At 39.8% G+C, this 17,868-nt stretch overlaps 8 protein-coding genes across 8 annotated transcripts in view; 3 read left to right on the plus strand and 5 right to left on the minus strand.

Annotated features, from left to right (window-relative positions):
* Positions 1-1,167: 1,167 nt before the first annotated feature.
* On the minus strand, positions 1,168-1,515 carry LOC136116951 (neurofascin-like). Its single transcript, XM_065864809.2, has one exon. The coding sequence runs from the start codon at positions 1,461-1,463 to the stop codon at positions 1,203-1,205; it is 261 nt and encodes an 86-aa protein (XP_065720881.2). The 5' UTR covers positions 1,464-1,515; the 3' UTR covers positions 1,168-1,202.
* Positions 1,516-2,772: 1,257 nt separating this feature from the next.
* Positions 2,773-3,116, minus strand: LOC136116958 (neurofascin-like). The gene has a single exon (XM_065864867.2). It carries the CDS (start codon positions 3,086-3,088, stop codon positions 2,825-2,827), a length of 264 nt encoding a protein of 87 aa, XP_065720939.2. The 5' UTR covers positions 3,089-3,116; the 3' UTR covers positions 2,773-2,824.
* A 470-nt stretch (positions 3,117-3,586) lies between these two features.
* On the minus strand, positions 3,587-5,633 carry LOC108016381 (EF-hand domain-containing family member B). The gene is made up of 3 exons (XM_036814734.3): positions 5,057-5,633; positions 4,745-4,921; positions 3,587-4,381 (listed from the first exon to the last, which is right to left on the minus strand). Exons 1-3 carry the CDS (start codon positions 5,569-5,571, stop codon positions 3,613-3,615), a joined length of 1,461 nt encoding a protein of 486 aa, XP_036670629.3. The 5' UTR covers positions 5,572-5,633; the 3' UTR covers positions 3,587-3,612.
* Positions 5,634-5,758: 125 nt separating this feature from the next.
* On the minus strand, positions 5,759-9,761 carry rt (Protein O-mannosyltransferase rt). The gene is made up of 4 exons (XM_017083040.4): positions 9,115-9,761; positions 7,777-8,339; positions 6,720-7,499; positions 5,759-6,657 (listed from the first exon to the last, which is right to left on the minus strand). The coding sequence occupies exons 1-4, from the start codon at positions 9,759-9,761 to the stop codon at positions 5,936-5,938; spliced, it is 2,712 nt and encodes a 903-aa protein (XP_016938529.4). The 3' UTR covers positions 5,759-5,935.
* Positions 9,762-10,199: 438 nt separating this feature from the next.
* The window catches only part of LOC108014489 (zinc finger protein 282), a 29,008-nt gene continuing 21,339 nt past the window's right edge, over positions 10,200-17,868 (plus strand). Inside the window, exon 1 of the mRNA XM_070996470.1 lies at positions 10,200-10,335. The gene's annotated coding sequence lies outside the window, so the exon portion shown is untranslated. The remainder of the gene's footprint in view (positions 10,336-17,868) is intronic.
* LOC108014103 (protein new-glue 1-like) lies at positions 12,331-13,037 on the plus strand. Its single transcript, XM_017080128.4, has one exon. The coding sequence runs from the start codon at positions 12,644-12,646 to the stop codon at positions 12,947-12,949; it is 306 nt and encodes a 101-aa protein (XP_016935617.4). The 5' UTR covers positions 12,331-12,643; the 3' UTR covers positions 12,950-13,037.
* On the plus strand, positions 14,980-15,448 carry LOC108016382 (protein new-glue 1-like). The gene has a single exon (XM_017083028.4). The coding sequence runs from the start codon at positions 15,000-15,002 to the stop codon at positions 15,405-15,407; it is 408 nt and encodes a 135-aa protein (XP_016938517.4). The 5' UTR covers positions 14,980-14,999; the 3' UTR covers positions 15,408-15,448.
* LOC108016383 (protein new-glue 1-like) lies at positions 16,724-17,089 on the minus strand. Its single transcript, XM_017083029.4, has one exon. The coding sequence runs from the start codon at positions 17,087-17,089 to the stop codon at positions 16,802-16,804; it is 288 nt and encodes a 95-aa protein (XP_016938518.4). The 3' UTR covers positions 16,724-16,801.

Here is a 17,868-nt window from a genome sequence, read left to right on the forward strand (position 1 = left end):
GTTATTTTTTAACATTTTACTTTATATCGAAAAAGGTATATTTCGAGTTATGTACCCATTTCTAAAATTATGTTTATATCCGTTACTCGTAAAGTAAAGAAGGAAGAAGGAAGCTTCTTTGATCAGCAAAACTAGCCGAGTCAGTATAACCTTAAACAAATATTTGTTTGCATTTAAAGAAACGTTTTTCTTGTAGATGTATATCTAATATTTCAGACAGTTCCAGAGGATCTACATAAAAATGGGTATATTTATCCGCTAAAAAGTAGCTCAAATAGAATTGAAGGCAATTCCAAGCAAACTTTAAAATAGCATTACAAATAAAACACAGAAGTTTTGAGGATTAATTATACCCGTTACTCGTAGAGTAAAAGGGTATACTAGATTCGTCGGAAAGTATGTAACAGGCAGAAGGAAGCGTTTCCGACCCCATAAAGTATATATATTCTTGATCAGGATCACTAGCCGAGTCGATCTAGCCATGTCCGTCTGTCCGTCTGTCCGTATGAACGCTGAGATCTCGGAAACTATGAGAGTTACAATACTGGGATTAGGCACGCAGATTCCTGAGATTCCTGCGCAGCGCAAGTTTGTTTCAGTACAGTGCCACGCCCACTCTAACGCCCACAAACCGCCCAAAACTGTGGCTCCTACAGTTTTGATGCTAGATAGAAAATTTTAACTGAAATGTATTGTTCTCATCAATACCTATCGATTGACCCAAAAAAAAGTTTGCCACGCCCACTTTAATGCCCACAAACCGCGAAAACCTGTGACGCCCACAACTTTCATGCTAGATAAAAAAATTTAACTGAAATGTATTGGTCTCGTCAATACCTATCGATTGGTCCAAAAAAAAATTTGCCACGCCCACTCTAACGCCCATAACGCTTAAATCTGTATACCGCCGGTAGGTGGCGCATTTTAATCTCGCTTTGCTACTTGCATATCTCTATTTAACTGAGTAACGGGTATCTGATAGTCGTGGTACTCGACTATAGCGTTCTTCCCTGTTTTGATATGAAAAACCTCTGGATTTCTCAGTTCACCCTGGGTAAGTTTGCGTGCTTCATTGGCTGGCAGTAAAGTCTTTAAATTTCGAAAGATATTCTTAGTTTAGAGAATACAGAAAATCACAAAAAAAAGTCTTTTAAATCAATCATTTTATTACTATTTTATAACAACTTCAAGTCCAGGAATCTTTATCCTTTCTTGTGGGTCACAATCACGACGGTCTTGTGGCACCTTCTAGGGTTCGCGCACTTCGTGTTGGGGATGCGGGTGTGGCACCAGTTGTTGCCCCTCCAACAACGCTTCTTGTGGGTGGAAGAGGCGGTTGTGGTGGTTGTTGCATCAGTGGTTGTGGTTGATGTAGAGGCAGCTGTTGTAGTTGTTGTGGAAGTTTGAGAATAGGCCACCTGAATAGCCAAGGCAATAAGAGCAACCACGAAAAGGAATTTCATCTTGAAGAATGCTGAGGTTTTGGAGACTGCTGATGAAACTGTAGAAAAGACAGGCTAATGTTTTCTGATTTGCTGGAGTGAGCACAAACTCTTTTATAGGGGAATTCTGCTCGTGTAGTGGTAGCCAGTACATTTGCCAAGCAAATATTCTTAACATGATTTCCTCTCTGCAGAAGTATTAAGACTATTAAACTCAAATCAATATCAATAAGTCAAATATTTGCCATATATATGGGCCACTTTATGGCCCACTGACATGTAAAGACAGCTGTTCACACCGATTATATCAGCAATAGATAGCTAAACATAGTAAGTGGGAAGTCGAAATTGAACAAATAAAGCAAGAAGTAATACACATACGATTATTTCAACTATTTAGCCGTTGTTATAATATATTTTTGAGCTATCTGGCTTTGTTTCGCCAGGCGATTCGTTCTAGCCATGTCCAAGATATTTTTAAGAAAAGGCTAATATGGTATGGTGGAGAAGTTATCCCAAATATTTTATGAAATTCACATTTTCGTATTTCAGTTTTCCGAAGTTTGTCAACTAAACTCTTTTTCTTAAACCACAACGTTTCACAGTATGTATTACTTGAGGTCATGGCGCCAAAGCCAGTTTTTCTTTTACACATTTACTAGTAACTTTACATATCAAACTAACAAGCATAAATATCTAAAGTGCAATTTAATTTTTTAATTGTAAATTTTTTTATTTATATTTCTTTTTTATTTATTTTTATTATTACTAGTAGTTTTAAACGTTAAAAACAAACATTTCGCTCTAAGATCTGTAATAACGTACTTCATTCCCTAAAGTATTATAAATATATAAACATAGAGGTTTCAATTTATGAAATGGTGAGATTCAATCAACTTAGCTCAGTACATATGTACATAGTCTTCAAAGCTGACATAAAAAGATTTTATTTTTCGTCGACCTTTAATATCTATCTGTATGAACATTTTATTAAAAAGTAAAACTTTTTTGATTTTCGAAAATTTTTGAAATTCCATGATTTTAAAACTGGACGTGGAGAAAAGTGGACTATCGGCGGACAAACGATTTCGGTTTTTAAATTTCAAAAATTTCATTTTACCCGACTCAGCATCATAAATCTTGTAAAAAATAAATGATTTAAATTGTATTATTCAATGGGTAATATCGAACAAAAAAGTTATAGTTAGAGAACGAACCCTATACAGACTTTGAGTTACAGAAGTTTAAAATTGGAAAATTAAACTAGTTGTAGGTAAAACAGTAAATTCATTTGCATTAAAATTTATTTATTTTTTACAAATCACAAGTCTATAGTTGTATTTCTTTTAGAAGGTTAAGATGTTTAAGGCATATTGGCATCTTTATCCCTTCCTGTGGGTCACAATCACGACGGTCTTGTGGCACCTTCTGGGGTTCGCGCACTTCGTGTTGGGGATGCGGGTGTGGCACCAATTGTTGCCCTTCCAACAACGCTTCTTGTGGGTGGAAGAGGCGGTCGTGGTGGTTGTTGTTGCATCGGTGGTTGTGGTTGATGTAGAGGCAGCTGTTGTAGTTGTTGTGGAAGTTTGAGAATAGGCACACTGGATGGACAATGCAATTAGAGCAACCACGAAAAGATACTTCATCTTGGATATTTGATTAGTTGGGTAGCTAACGATTGATTGTAGACCTGTCCGAAAATAAGCGATGGAGTGTTGTGATTGAAATAAGTTTGCGATACCACATTTATAGTTCACTAGTAACTTCCGGATAAGTGGAGTTTTTCTTGTGTTGCTCACGATATCTTTACTAACAACAGTTCTTTACAAAACTTAAGTTCCTGTTTGAGAACATAACAAGTGTTTAATGACTATTCAAATATTAGCTTTGCACAAACCGCCCAAAACTATGCTCTAACTTGTTAATACCAGACAAAACAACAACGTTACCTTTGATTGTTGTTAATACATTCCTGTTGACAGTACAGTTTTTATAAACCATAAAGCTATATAAAGCTATAGGCAGTAAGCCCAGCAGAAAACCAAGCAATAAGGCTAGCAATAAGCCTAACAAAGATTATTGCAAAAAGCCAAGCAACAACTTAATCAACCCTAAAATTAAGTTTTTATACTATTTTTTTTCGCTTCTATTTTTTATATTTTTAAAGATTTTATGCGGTTTCTACTTTATTGTGCATCTCGGTACGAAACTGAATGACGGATGCCATTTCATTCTGGTTCCTGTACTCAATCATAAGATTTTGCCAAATAGCCTCAAATTTATCCTTAGGGAGGAGACTTCTGAAAATACGTTCGATTTCCATCTTGGGCCGCAAACGGGAGAAATCACTGGGACTTAGGCCACGTAAAATGGATATATCCGGTGTTACGAGGTCCTTTACACACGTTTTATCTTCTTTGAACTTCTGATTGATGACTATCGGATCATTTTTGCGCTTCTTGTTACGATCATCGCAGAGTAAACGATATGTGGTTTCCATGGAACAGAAATCGGAAACATTGCTCATACTTCCTGTTTTAGGCAGTGGCTCATTAATGGAAAGGAGTCTGAAGAAGTCCACGTAATTTACTCGCTCCGTGGCACAACCCTCGTCTCTTATCATCTGAAAATGGGAAAGCGCAACACGGATTTTTTCAAAATCCAGGCGAATGTGGAAACATGCTAAAATTTCCATAATCTGTATCAGTGACAAATAGCCCGTTTTATCCTTATCGCTCCTTTCTAGCAAAGATTTTAGTTCATGCATATGATAGTCAAGAGGTTTTCTCAAATTGTGTCTCTTCTTGTTCAAATAGCTGATGGCGCCGACTAGCCGGTTGCTTTTATCGCAGGGTACGGTATTATTAAGAAGCATCTTCACATCGCCGGTGCTGCGCAGAGGGGTTCCGAAAGTTATGTCGGGAACCGCACAAGGATACCTACAGGAGTCGTATATCATTATTCAGAACCTTTTAAAACCCTTTAGACAGCATACATAAGTTTGGGTTTAGATTGTGTGTATTCAAATGTCAGGTATTTATATCAGCGATCGACAGCTTCCTATTAACCGGGCATAGGGAATAGGTCTACTCAATCTATTCCGCCACTCAAACAGTGTACAACAGCAGTCGTGCGTTGTGAGTAAATAATTTCACTCAAATAAAAGACAAAATGTAGTTTTGTTTCATGCCGACCACTGATTTATATTGAGTGTCATAAGAATTGGAACGATTGTCGTAACACACCAGGTTATATTTAAATTTAAAAAAATTCTATGTTAGTTTTGCTAAACTCTTACATACTTTTTGAATTTGGTTCCCAAGGGAGCTTCGGTTCGATTCATAAAGTCTACTTGTGCCTTCCCAACGACCTTCAGGTGATTTCCACCTTCCTCAAGACAACGTTTTACTCTAAGTCCGAAGTCGCCAAGACTATGGAAATCCCCACAAGGTGATTTTGGATCAAATGGTGGGGTATATCTGAAAGAGATGGGGTAATTAGAAGTATGTATTATATTTAACAATCAAGGAGTACATTAAGTTACAGCCACATAATATACTGTTTGATATTACCTAATATTTTTAGTGTAACTGGAATTTTATGAAGTTACTTACTTGCGATTGATCTGTTCCGACGGAAAGTAGTGATTGTGGCTGATGATGTACTTGTCGTGGAACGCCTCGTACTCTCTATTCACTTGTTCCACCGACCTGGTCGGCATCACGACAGTATAAAGGGATTCCGATGGAGCTAGACTCGATGGACTCCCGAAAGTTTGGCACAGGTTGGTCACGCTGTCCGGCTTAGAGAGAGACTGCTTGACTTTACCCACGTTGGGCTTCTTGAAGTACATCTCCTCATAGAACTTCTCCTTGAAGGTCATGAAGCGGGACTTCTGAAGCTCGCTGGTTAACAAATCTCGGATGCTACTGCTGGGAATTACAGATAACGCCGGGAACTTTTCCTTGTTCTGAGCGCATTTCGCTTTCACTAGACTCTCGGCAAATTCCTCTGGATTGCTGATACTTAAACAAGTTTTTACATCCCCCTCGCCATCTAAACCAACAGTGGACAACCCTGCAGTTGGAATATTCGTGTTTCTGTCTATAAAGTGTCCCTTATTGGCCATGTCTTATGGTGTATGTGTTCAGTGTATATAATCCTATAACTAACGATTACAATTTATAGTCAAAATAAACTGACTTATAAAGCTCGCACATTTTTCTTATAACAGAGAAATATATATATACTTGCTAGCCATTTAAACTAACGATGTAAATGATTTATAACAGATCCACATCAAATTTAGATTAGGATTTAATTTTAAATAAATAAATAATAGTTTTAATTCTTCTTGCAAATGAGTATGTTTACATGTCAAATAATTTATGGCTTAGCACTAGTTCAACTTTAGCTACGTCTTCTAGTCTATTGTACATGGTACGAGTACATCATTGCACGTCTCTCTGGCCGCGGAGATGGCATTTGGGTTTTCAGTGCAGGTTGTGATTTTTGTGCAGGACAAAGTCCCAGGTGTCCTTCCAGCGCAGGCTGCGTACCTCACTCATGGTCATCTTGCGCGCTCCATAACTGAATGGTATGAACTTGGAGAAAATGCTGAGCACGCCCACCAGCCAAAGGATGAGCATGAGGCGATACAGGCGCACCAGGTGGACACCGCGTCCGGTGCAGACCCGTCGCAGCAGATAGTCCAGGTGTTCCACGACAAAGCACAAAAGGAGCAATTTAAAGATGAAGGCTGGCAAGTAGTTGTGCAGGAACAGCGTTCGATCCACAAAGAAGTACGGCAGGTAGTGCATAAGATAGCCAACGAAGAAAGTATCGCCGGCGACCAGGAAACGATGCCACTCCTGCTCGGAAATATCGAAACAAAGTCGCTGCCGTCGTGCTGCGTAAAAAGCGAGTAATGCGGCGTAGACAACTATTCCCGCGGTGGCCGTGTACCAGAGCAGTACGTTTCCCAGCAAATAAATCTGCGCACTGGACTCCGAATCCAACCAGTAGGCGATGCCCTTGTCCATCAGCGGCCATTCGTGCGGCATCGAGCTGTACATGTGACTTGGCAGGGATTTCGCTTGGAAGAGCATCTTGGATTGTAGTTCGAGTAACTTGGCCCAGAACGAGAGGCGTGTTCGCTTCGTGGGTATCATCTCGGCAGTCAGCATCTGGCGCTCCCTCTCACGATGGTCCTCAGCTGTAAGGGTATAAAGAACATTAATATACAATTAATTTTTTTGAATATATATTTGATTTTACTCTGGGTATAGCGGTGCTCCTCCACATTCCAGATGGTGTCCTGGTGTCCTGCCTTTTCGCGATCCGCCACCACTTCATGCTGATTGAAGCCCCAATCCGGAAGCTGACGGCCACTGAACTTCAGAGCAGCTCCCGTGGACTCGTGAATGAGCCGGATCTCCGACTTGATGGCGTGCCAACTGTCGCCCTCGGAATCGCGATTCAGGATCTCCACGCGCCACAACAGCTCTCCGGCCATTTTGATCTCGTAGTCTATGTAGCAGCTGACCTCCTGGCATTGGGGCGTCATTGCGGCAGCCACATCGTGGGAATTGAGAGCCCTGCTGGTGATTCCATGAACCAACTGAATGATGTCACCGTGCCGAATAACATCCGGGTTATCTCCCACCACCAGGTTCTCTTTTGTGGGTCGCTTAACAAGCCACCAGTTGTTCACATCCTTGAAGGAGTAGCAAGTGACCTGCTGCTGATGGGAGGAGCCCCTCTTGTCCGGGTAGCGCACCGGATATACAGCTGCATGCGAGTGCAGCCAGCAGGTGCGTCCGTGGGTGTTGCGCAGTGTGATCTGGGAGCCATGTACCACCGCCAGCGGTTGTCCCCGTGTGATCGATGCCAGCCCGCCATCCAGAGAGGCCTGGAAAGCACTGGTCATAATGCTGTCATGTGGTCCAGCACGATGAAGCGTTTTGAAGTGGACGTAGAAGACTCCTACATAGACGGCCAGTGGAATCCCAACGAAGATCAGCAGACGACTGATGGCGTGCATCCACAGCTGGCGATCTGAAAAGAAGAAACGTGTTTCAGTTTAATTGTAAAAGCGTTACTGAACAGGCTAAGAACATTTAATATATGTTTGTCTTTTATGTTTTAACCTTTTTTTGAACAAAGAATAAGGTAACTAGTAAAAGTTTTAAAATTGAATAGAGATACGATGACCACACTGCGTATACGCAATATTAACACGACGTATACGTAACTACTGATCTTCTAGGACAGCTGTAGGCACAGACCGCTGCTCTAGGAATATGATTTATGTTTTGATAAGATGGACCCATACCAGTCAGGCTCGCGTCGTAGAGCAGCTGCCACAGGTGTCTACATAGCAAATAGAAGGCCAGTCCCAGCGACAGGAATCCAATGTACTTGATGGTTCCGGCGGCTCCCAGGAAGATGGCGGCCGCAGCTCCACTGACCAGCCACTGGAAGCTGCCCAGGCGACACCGTTGGAAGCGAAGCAGACAGGCGATGCCCACCGTGGTGGTCAGCAGCAGCATCGATTCCATAAGGACGAAGCGGGATTGGGTCAGCAGGGAATTGTCCAGGACCACGAGCAGACCGCCCAGAGCCGATGCCCAGCGACTCAGTTTCGCCTCCAGCAGCAGCTTGTAAACGGCGGGGGCCAGAAGACTTCCGCACATGGCGGGGACGAACCGGAACCAGAAGATGGGCATGTCCGGCGCATAGGGCTCTCCAATCCGGGTGAAAGTGTAGTTGCCACTGTAGCCAGCCAGGCTGACCAGTCCGGCGATGAGCTGTTTGCCCAGCGGCGGATGCTGATCGAAGAAGAAGATGTTGCGCATGTACATCGAGATGTACTTGCCGTAGTGCAGTTCATCGAACCTGTAGAGATAAGAAATGGGTTTTTAATCTATCATAAGAAGTCGTTGGTAAGAGTCTAATTTCAACAAAAGGGTACTTTTCAACAAACACTTCCTAGCCATAATTCATAAAAACCATAGTTCCTATCCTAATTCATAAAAAGTATGTTTAACTTCTAAAGATTTAGTTGGCCTTCTTAAGACGTGTTTTAAGAGATATTTATTTGAATAACGAACTGAATTTCGTTTCAAATGTTTCTGGGAACAGTACGTTCTAAAGTGTAAGATCAAAAAGAAACTAATGTAAAATTGGTGGTCGTAATAAATAAATCATTATTTTTTATGTTACTGTGCTTCATTAATTACTATTCAAATTGTAACTCTTACGAAGTTATTCCTATGCAATAACATTTATAACTCATTATTATAGAATCCATATTAATACTTACAAAAATAAAAAAGAAACATTGCTTTTAAACTTAGCTGTTCTTTGGAAAGCCACGACCTCCAAAACTTTTCCAGATTCATGTATGAATTTATGCATAAATTTCGGCATTCATTTTGAATAAATTAGTCGAAGTTGGTACAATGCTTTTGAAAAGTGATTTTAAAAGATAAACTTGTTTTGCCTTATTCTCTAAAAATAAATACTTTATGTAGAAAGGTCAACAAACAAAAAATGTTTTTTCAAACTAGATCTATAACTTTTTCATATTTCTGATAAATGTTGAACTGCTCTTTCCTTCAATGGCGACCCCTTTTTCCACTTCCCTGTTTGTTATTGTTTTTCTACTCACACAATATGCGGCGGCGTTGCCAGCTTGTAGAAACGCGTGCCGAAGGCCAAGAGAAACAGGGTCCAGCTGAAGAGATCGATGCTCAGGCTAACGGTAAATGGCGGCGAATTCGAGTTAGCTGTTTCTCTCTCCCCTGCACCGACTGCGGCGGCTGCTGCGCTGCTCTGGTGCCTGTGTTGTTGTTTGTGGCAGGAGAGCGAGCGAGAGCGCGACGGCGAGGGCGAAGGTGAGAGGGAGCGCGAACGATCGGAGGTAGGCGAGGGGGAGGCTTGCTTTGGCGTCGCTGCTGGCGTGGGCGTCGCAGTTGGCGTTGGCGTCGCCGTCGGCGTTGTGTGCCGGCTAACGCTGCCGCGCAGCGGCGCATTCAAATGGCAATTGGCGTCGACGCAGCAATTGAGCATGGTTAGAGCACGAGCACCGTTACAGCACAGTGGTGAAGGTGAGTTGTGGCCCGTGGTTGGTGTTGGTGTTGTTGTTGCCTTCGAGTTTGTCGAACGGCTGCGAAAGTGAAGTCTTTCGTTTGACTCGCCGCTGAAATCGCTGGCCGCCCATTGTTGCTGTTGCTGCTGCTGCTGTTGTTGTTGTTGCTTGCTCACTTTGGCCGTCTTGCGGCGCTGTGTAATTGTGTTGGTGTAGGTGGCAGACATAGCGGTTTCCTCGTTTTTGTTTGTGTTTCTCTTTTTCAGCGTGCGATTTGCTCATCGCTTTTAGCGGGCATTTCTTCCTCGCATTGTTTATTCGAAACCCACTTTCACTGATCAATTAGCATTCGTCGATTGTGAGATAATCGAGCTATCACTATCACTTTGTATTTTTGTTAACTTCCTATTTTGCCACGTTTGCCTGCCAACAAAAACAAAAACCTGTTTTGCACTTTCTACACTCCACTTGTCTCGCTGGCTCGCTCTTCTTCTTGCCGCCTTCTCAAGTGATTTGCATTTGCATACAAACGATGGCCAGCTGTTGAAGAAAGTTTCGTTACCGAAATCTTCCCACAAACACAAGCACACACTCACGGAAGTGAAGTAACAGTTTATGCGGCCAAACACTTCTTGGCCAAAATCGCAACCTGCACGGAAAAGATCTCACGACTGAATGACTGAATCTGAATGGGCGACTGGAAACGGATCCGCGATGGCTCTCTTTCTTCTGCGCAGCCGCAGCCGCCGCCGCTGCCCTCGGCGCACAGTGGGCCGATTTCCCTAGACACGCTGCAAAAATGTTAGATGTTTAAATTTAAAATAAAAAATATATTTTCTTAGTTTTTCATATGGATTTAATTGTTTACAAATATTTTGTGAACTTAATTATCTATTATATATTATTTATTATTATTTTATTATATATTATATAATATTAATAGTTGTATTATCAGATCCACAGAAATAAAGATTGGTGTTTACTTTATTCAGCTCTATTTCCTTTTCTCTGGACATTAGCTTTTTAAATGCATACATTTAAGAATATATTTTAAGTTGGAAAATTATTAATTAATTAGTATATAAAAATGTGCAGTTTAGAACTTCACGGCGGACAGATTGTGCTTTGATTTGCTAACAAATCCCCTGAAGACGATCTCCGGACGAAATTAAAACATATTGGGAAAAAGCTAAATCGAACCACTGTGCGACTGCGCTGTCTGCGCATGGAATGCGGTTCGGCTGCTGGGGCCCTGTCTCTTTCGTCTTTCTCTGCTTGGTTCTTAACCCATTTCCCGTTTTGTGAGCAGCTCTCAGTGATGCCTGAATTTAAACAAAAAGCTGAGTTAAAATGTTGTTGCCAATAATACAAAATAAACTATTTCCTTTAATATTTATGGTAGTAAGATTTCAGTTGTACTGAAAAATTGCCATCTTAACTTAATCAGAACTCCAGGGGAATAAATCCAGAAAAATCAAAAGATGCACATTTGTATAAATCCAACAAACTTCATAATCACCTTTTACATTTTAAGGAACGCATGTACCCCGAAATAAAATAGTCATTAAAAAGCAAATATTGTTACACTAATTCTACTCTATTGAATATCGATTTGGTGTTGATAAAATAAGAATTAAATAAATACTTCCCATAGTATTATATTGATATTGATTGGTTTAAAAATATTACAATAAATCCTAAATCAAGACTCTTAAATATAGAAATAAAACTTTAAAGTATATGTCTTGAATCTATACTTAAACTTCAACACTTTTTAAACAATCAGTATTAAATGCTTACTCTTTCTTTGGATATACCTTCTTTGCTTATTACCAAAATATTTAGTACGTATAAATCTAGCTTTTTTTGACGGATTAAAACCTAAACCTGCAACACTAGATGTGCATGCAAAAAGATCTCTCCCGATCTCGCTCTCTCGTCTGGTCTTCCTTTCTCTCTACCTTGAATGTCGCCAAACGGATTCTGCAAAAACAGAGAACCACAACAGCACAATTAAACACCATTTATTGGCGATGTAAAAAGATGTTGTTTGGTATTTAGCAGCTAAGTAGGTATATATGTACATACGTACATACGTGAAAAAGTATCTTGTACTTATGGATACCGTATTAAGCACGCGTCACAGGTGGAGAGGTGGGAACCTGTTCTCTTGGTTTACGACCTATTCTGTAGACGATGGACCAAAGACGGGAGTTCTCCCATGACCTATTGGCCTTATTCTCTGCTTCATTTCAGCGAGTCTCGAAGCTGTTGAATTTAAACTTTATTGCTTTGCATCGAACTTATGACATTAGTTGCCGTATTGTAGTCTAAATTCTGTGGGTTAGGTAAACTGTTTAAAACTGGTTCTACAAAACAATCCGATTCACAGAAGTTGGTGCGTTTTCTTCCCACATTGTATACCAAAATGTTTGTGAAACGATTCATAATCTTATACGTAGACGTATGGTATTTATTTATCTTATTTTTTAGCCATAACTTACAAGACAAAACCTTGTTTTGATTAAAGATGTAATTTTATTAAGTCAATACTTATTAAAGTAAAAACAAAGTTATGATATATTGTTATTGTTATCATTATTATTATTATTCTTATTATATATTGTATAATTAACAAGAAAAATAGATTAACATACAATGAACGAGTTAAATTCTAGACCTGAAACGCACATTTATCTTCGTGCGTGTATAATAGAGCATTATATCTATTTTTATCGTGCTGTGTTTGTCACGTTGTTCCCAGTGATATAACATAATTAAAAAGTGCGTGTATAAATATAACCAGCTGAAACTCGAAGCAGTGTCAACATGATTCCAGCTAAATTAAAGTTCTCAAAATATCTTTAAAGTTTGCACAGCTGTTCTGTGGTAGGCTCAGTATTTTGCAAATTTTATTTGAATAGCCTGGTTTTCAAGATAGGCTCGAGGATGTGGGTCAGATTGTATGAAGCGTACGGTTCTCACGCTAATGGAGATAAACCCAAATCCGTCCGATGTTTGCTTTTCTACCTAAAAAAATTGGTATAAAAAGTGTGGTGGTCCAGCCAGAACAGCATCAGTTGATCATATCCAACTACCAATCATCAACATGAAGTACTCCTGTGCACTGCTCCTTTTGGCCATCCTGGGATGCTGCCTGGTGAGCCTGTCGAGAGCTGCCTCAACCACAGCCACAACCGAAGCCTCCACCGCCACCACCACCACCACAGCCGCGTCCTCGGCCACCACCACAACCACAGCCGCGTCCACGACCACCACAACCACCGCAAGCACCACAACCACCACCACAGCTGCTTCCTCCAAAAAAAAGAAGCACGTGACCCACTACAAGCGCAAGACCCACCGCCCCAAGAAGGTCAGGAAGATCCACCGCAAGAAGAAGCGCAGCGGTTAAACAGCGTTTTATTCCCTCCAATCCGACTCCATTTGTTTTGAGCTCCAACTTCTTAAATTCTTCGCCTGTTATAGTTTAATTCTCAATAAAATTCCCTACACCTCATTCCGCTGGCTTTAGCAAATTGATGTTTTCTAAATGTTTCTTTGGGTTTTTCGCAATATTTTTATCTATTGCGGTTTATATCTCCTTTAATTATATGGGTAAATTAAATTTAACAACTTTAAGTATGGCTTTATTTTGCAACCTTTCGTTTGGGTACCATAGTAGTATGACTAACTAGAGGTCAAGTGTCAAATTCGACTTAAAGAAAATCAAAGATGCGAAATTTCAACTAGATGAACTATTTATCTTTATACACCTTCAAATTGAATTTGACACTTGAACTCGAGTTAGATTAACTACTCTATAACCATTTTGGTTAAATTAATGGTTTTAAAATCCGTTTTTAATAAAAAATTCATTTTTTAATCACGTAATAAGACTATCATCGATTTTAATATTATTTTTCCGCGAACTAGTTCGTCTAAGTGAGGCCTGGTGGTGCTGTTCCTGGGATGATGAAGATATGCGCGGCATATCATTGCAGAGGGTACTGTAATTTTGGTCAGTGGTTTGTAACTCAGTGAAGGATACGTTTCCGACCTATAACGTAAATATATCCTTGATCAGTTCCACTAGGCGAGTCGATATAGATTTGACCTTTTGATTCAACATCGTTGGTGAGGTCATATTAAAAGCTAGCGATTTGTGCACGCAGATCCAGTTTGAAAAACGGCCCGATCGGACGACCATATCTTATAGCTCCCATGGGATCTGGCCGATCCTGTAGCTACCATAGGAGCCATGGGGTGAAATAGGTACAAAATTGATGTTTTGCAAGATATTTGCCTGTAGTATATTTCCTAGATAAATGTGTAATATCTTATAAGTATATAACCTTGGCTGTCCGAAGTTAACTTCCGCTCAGGTATTTAGTTAATTTAAAGTTCTGATATATTAAATATAATCAAAAACTTTGAAGCTTAAATTTATCTTTGTTTCGATTATGCCTGTGGGGTCCATAAGATATAGTGATCTGATCCATCACGTTCTGCAACATAAATATCCTTATAATACTCTATGCAAAAGAGAAAACACTATCAGATACCCGTTACTCAGCGCCAATAGCGCCACCTAACGTTCATCCCTGTCGGGTACTTACGAGATTTCACTAACATGCCCATGAAACCCATGTGGAGCCTGTGAAATTTCGTAAGCAAACGTTTTGCTGTATGAATATATCTCCATTCCTCTCACACTCTATTATATTGGCTGATTGTTTTTTATTGTTTAGTTATAACTTTATAATGAACGGTCCGGTTTGAATTATAAGAACAAAATCGCATTTAAATTTTAACCAAATATTTAAAAATGTAGGCGCTAGACGGGTTTTAGCGTTATGGGCGTTTGTGGGCGTTACATTGGGCGTGGCACCTTGCTGAAACAAACTTAAGCTGCGCAGGAAACCCTAGAATCTGCACGCTTTACCCCAACATTCTAGCTCTTATAGTTTCCGAGATCTCAGCTATCATACGGACGGACGGACGGACAGACGGATATGGCTTGATCGCCTCGGCTAGTGATCCTGATCAAGAATATGTATACCTTATGGGGTCGGAAACGCTTCCTTCTAGTATACCCTTTTACTCTACGAGTAACGGTAAATAGGCGTTTATGCGTACCAACATCATTCTCGTCCTAATAAGCACATTTATCTTCGTGCTCGTATAATGGGTCATTATATCTCTTTTACCGTGCTGTATTTGTCACGTTTGTTCCCAGTGATATAATATAATTAAAAAGCGCGTGTATGAATATAACACGCTGAAAGTCGAAGCAGTGTCAACATGATTCCAGCTAAATTGAAGTTCGCCAAATATCTTTAAAGTTTGCACAGCTGTTTTGTGGTAGGCTCAGTATTATGCAAATTTTTATTTGAGTAGCCTGGTTTTCAAGATAGGCTCGAAGATGTGGATCAGATGGTATTATGCGTACGGTTCTCACGCTAATGCGGATAAACCCAGATCCGTCAGATGTTTGCTTTTCTACCTTACAAAATAGGTATAAAAGGTGTGGTGGTCCAGCCAGAACAGCATCAGTTGATCATATCCAACTACCAATCATCAACATGAAGTACTCCTGTGCGCTGCTCCTTTTGGCCATCCTGGGATGCTGCCTGGTGAGCCTGTCGAGTGCTGCCACAGGCACAACCACTACTACTACTACGGATGCCTCCACCTCCACCACCACCACCACAGCCGCGTCCACCACTACCACTACCGACTCCTCGAACACCACAACCACCACCACAGATGCTTCCTCCGGCAAAAAGAAGCACGTGATCCACTATAAGCGCAAGACCCACCTGCCCAAGAAGATCAAGAAGATCCACCGCAAGAGGAGGAGCAGCGATTAATCGCCTCTTAACTCCCTTCAATCCGGTTCCAGTTGCTTCGAACTCTGACTTCCTTCATTTCTCTTATGAATATTATAGTTTTAAATTTAGACCTATTATCGTTAATCAAAACATAAAATAAAAATTTAATTGTTATTTATAATGAAATAATTAAAAATGCAACTTTAATTCAAGAAAAGAGAGCTGCCACAAACATTATTTGAGTGTCAAGATCATCGGTCATGGCACATCTAATACCATTATTTGGAGTAAAGAATTTGAAATCTGTTTATTTCTCTAAAACTAAATTATTTAATTGGCGGGATTAAATTAAAATTTTCTATAGCTTTTCCAATTCTTACAAGTCAATGAACGTACGATATTTCCATGTTGTTTTTTTAACAGTTAATTGAACATTTTTTCGCCCTTTTTTGGATTTTTATCTGTTTATTAGATAGCAATAAAGAGATTTGGTAGAAAAAGTGCGAAATAATTAAACATAAAAATGCCTTTAATAGTAGCTAAAAATTAAAAGAGGTAAATTTAAAAAGATACAAAAATAAAAAATGATTTGTATTATACAAGAACTATGTAGTTCCCGTGCCAAGACGTGAAATCGATGCACAATCCCATATTGCTTAAAAAATAATAAAACACACAATAAATTTATTAATCAATATGTATTTTCCCCCTTAGGCGCAAACGAAGATATTCACATTTTAAATTTTAAAGTCACTGCAAAATTTAAAAATCTTTAGTTGTCAACAGCTTTTAAAAATCAAAGACTGTATTTTCTCTAACCATTTTTTTACGCTTGGAAACTTTTTATCCTTACGTTTTGGGCCTCTTGAGTCATTAATATTGGTTTTTCTTTCTTTGTTTGCATTGACGATTCACAAGCAGAGCCAATAAACAAACAAAATAATTAAGAAACACGGATTTTCTTAAAAATGTGCTTATTATCTTCACGTACCATGCATAAGAATCAATTCTTTCAAAAATTATTTGCTTTAAATATCGTTGACTTGCAGGAATCTGAAAAGTTTTTATAAAAGATATATCTCTTTTGGGTGTAAATGTATTTTCCGAGCTATAGAAAATTTTAATGTAATTCCGCCAATTAAATAATTTAGTTTTAGAGAAATAAACAGATTTCAAATTCTTTACTCCAAGTAATGGTATTAGATGTGCCATGACCGATGATCTTGACTCTCAAATAATGTTTGTTGCAGCACTCTTTTCTTGAATTAAAGTTGCATTTTTTATTATTTCATTATAAATAACAATTATATTTTTATTTTATGTTTTGATTAACGATAATAGGTCTAAATTTAAAACTATAATATTCATGAGAGAAATGAAGGAAGTCAGAGTTCGAGGCAACTGGAACCGGATTGAAGGGAGTTAAGAGGCGATTAAGCGCTGCTCCTCCTCTTGCGGTGGATCTTCTTGATCTTCTTGGGCAGGTGGGTCTTGCGCTTATAGTGGATCACGTGCTTCTTTTTGCCGGAGGAAGCATCTGTGGTGGTGGTTGTGGTGTTCGAGGAGTCGGTAGTGGTAGTGGTGGACGCGGCTGTGGTGGTGGTGGTGGAGGTGGAGGCATCCGTAGTAGTAGTAGTGGTTGTGCCTGTGGCAGCACTCGACAGGCTCACCAGGCAGCATCCCAGGATGGCCAAAAGGAGCAGTGCACAGGAGTACTTCATGTTGATGATTGGTAGTTGGATATGATCAACTGATGCTGTTCTGGCTGGACCACCACACCTTTTATACCTATTCCGCATTAGCGTGAGAACCGTACGCATAATACCATCTGATCCACATCTTCGAGCCTATCTTGAAAACCAGGCTACTCAAATAAAAATTTGCATAATACTGAGCCTACCACAAAACAGCTGTGCAAACTTTAAAGATATTTGGCGAACTTCAATTTAGCTGGAATCATGTTGACACTGCTTCGACTTTCAGCGTGTTATGTTCATACACGCGCTTTTTAATTATATTATATCACTGGGAACAAACGTGACAAGTACAGCACGGTAAAATTGATATAATGACCCATTATACGAACACGAAGATAAAAGTGCTTATTAGGGCGAGTCTGATGTTGGTAAACATAAACGCCTATTTACCGTTACTCGTAGAGTAAAAGGGTATACTAGAAGGAAGCGCTTCCGACCCCATAAAGTATATATGTTCTCGATCAGGATCACTAGCCGAGTCGATCAAACCATGTCCTTCTGTCCGTCCGTCCGTGTGATAGAATGTTGGGATAAAGCGTGCAGATTCTTGGGTTTCCTGCGCAGCTTAAGTTTATTTCAGCAGGGTGCCACGCCCACTCTAACGCCCACAAACACCCATAACGCTAAAACCCGTCAAGCGCCTACATTTTTAAATATTTGGTTAAAATTTAAATGCGATTTTGTTCTTATAATTCAAACCGGACCGTTCATTGAAAAGTTATAACTAAACAATAATAAACAAT

This window comes from Drosophila suzukii, chromosome 3 (genome assembly GCF_043229965.1).
Source record: "Drosophila suzukii chromosome 3, CBGP_Dsuzu_IsoJpt1.0, whole genome shotgun sequence".
NCBI classification, from domain to species: domain Eukaryota; kingdom Metazoa; phylum Arthropoda; class Insecta; order Diptera; family Drosophilidae; genus Drosophila; species Drosophila suzukii.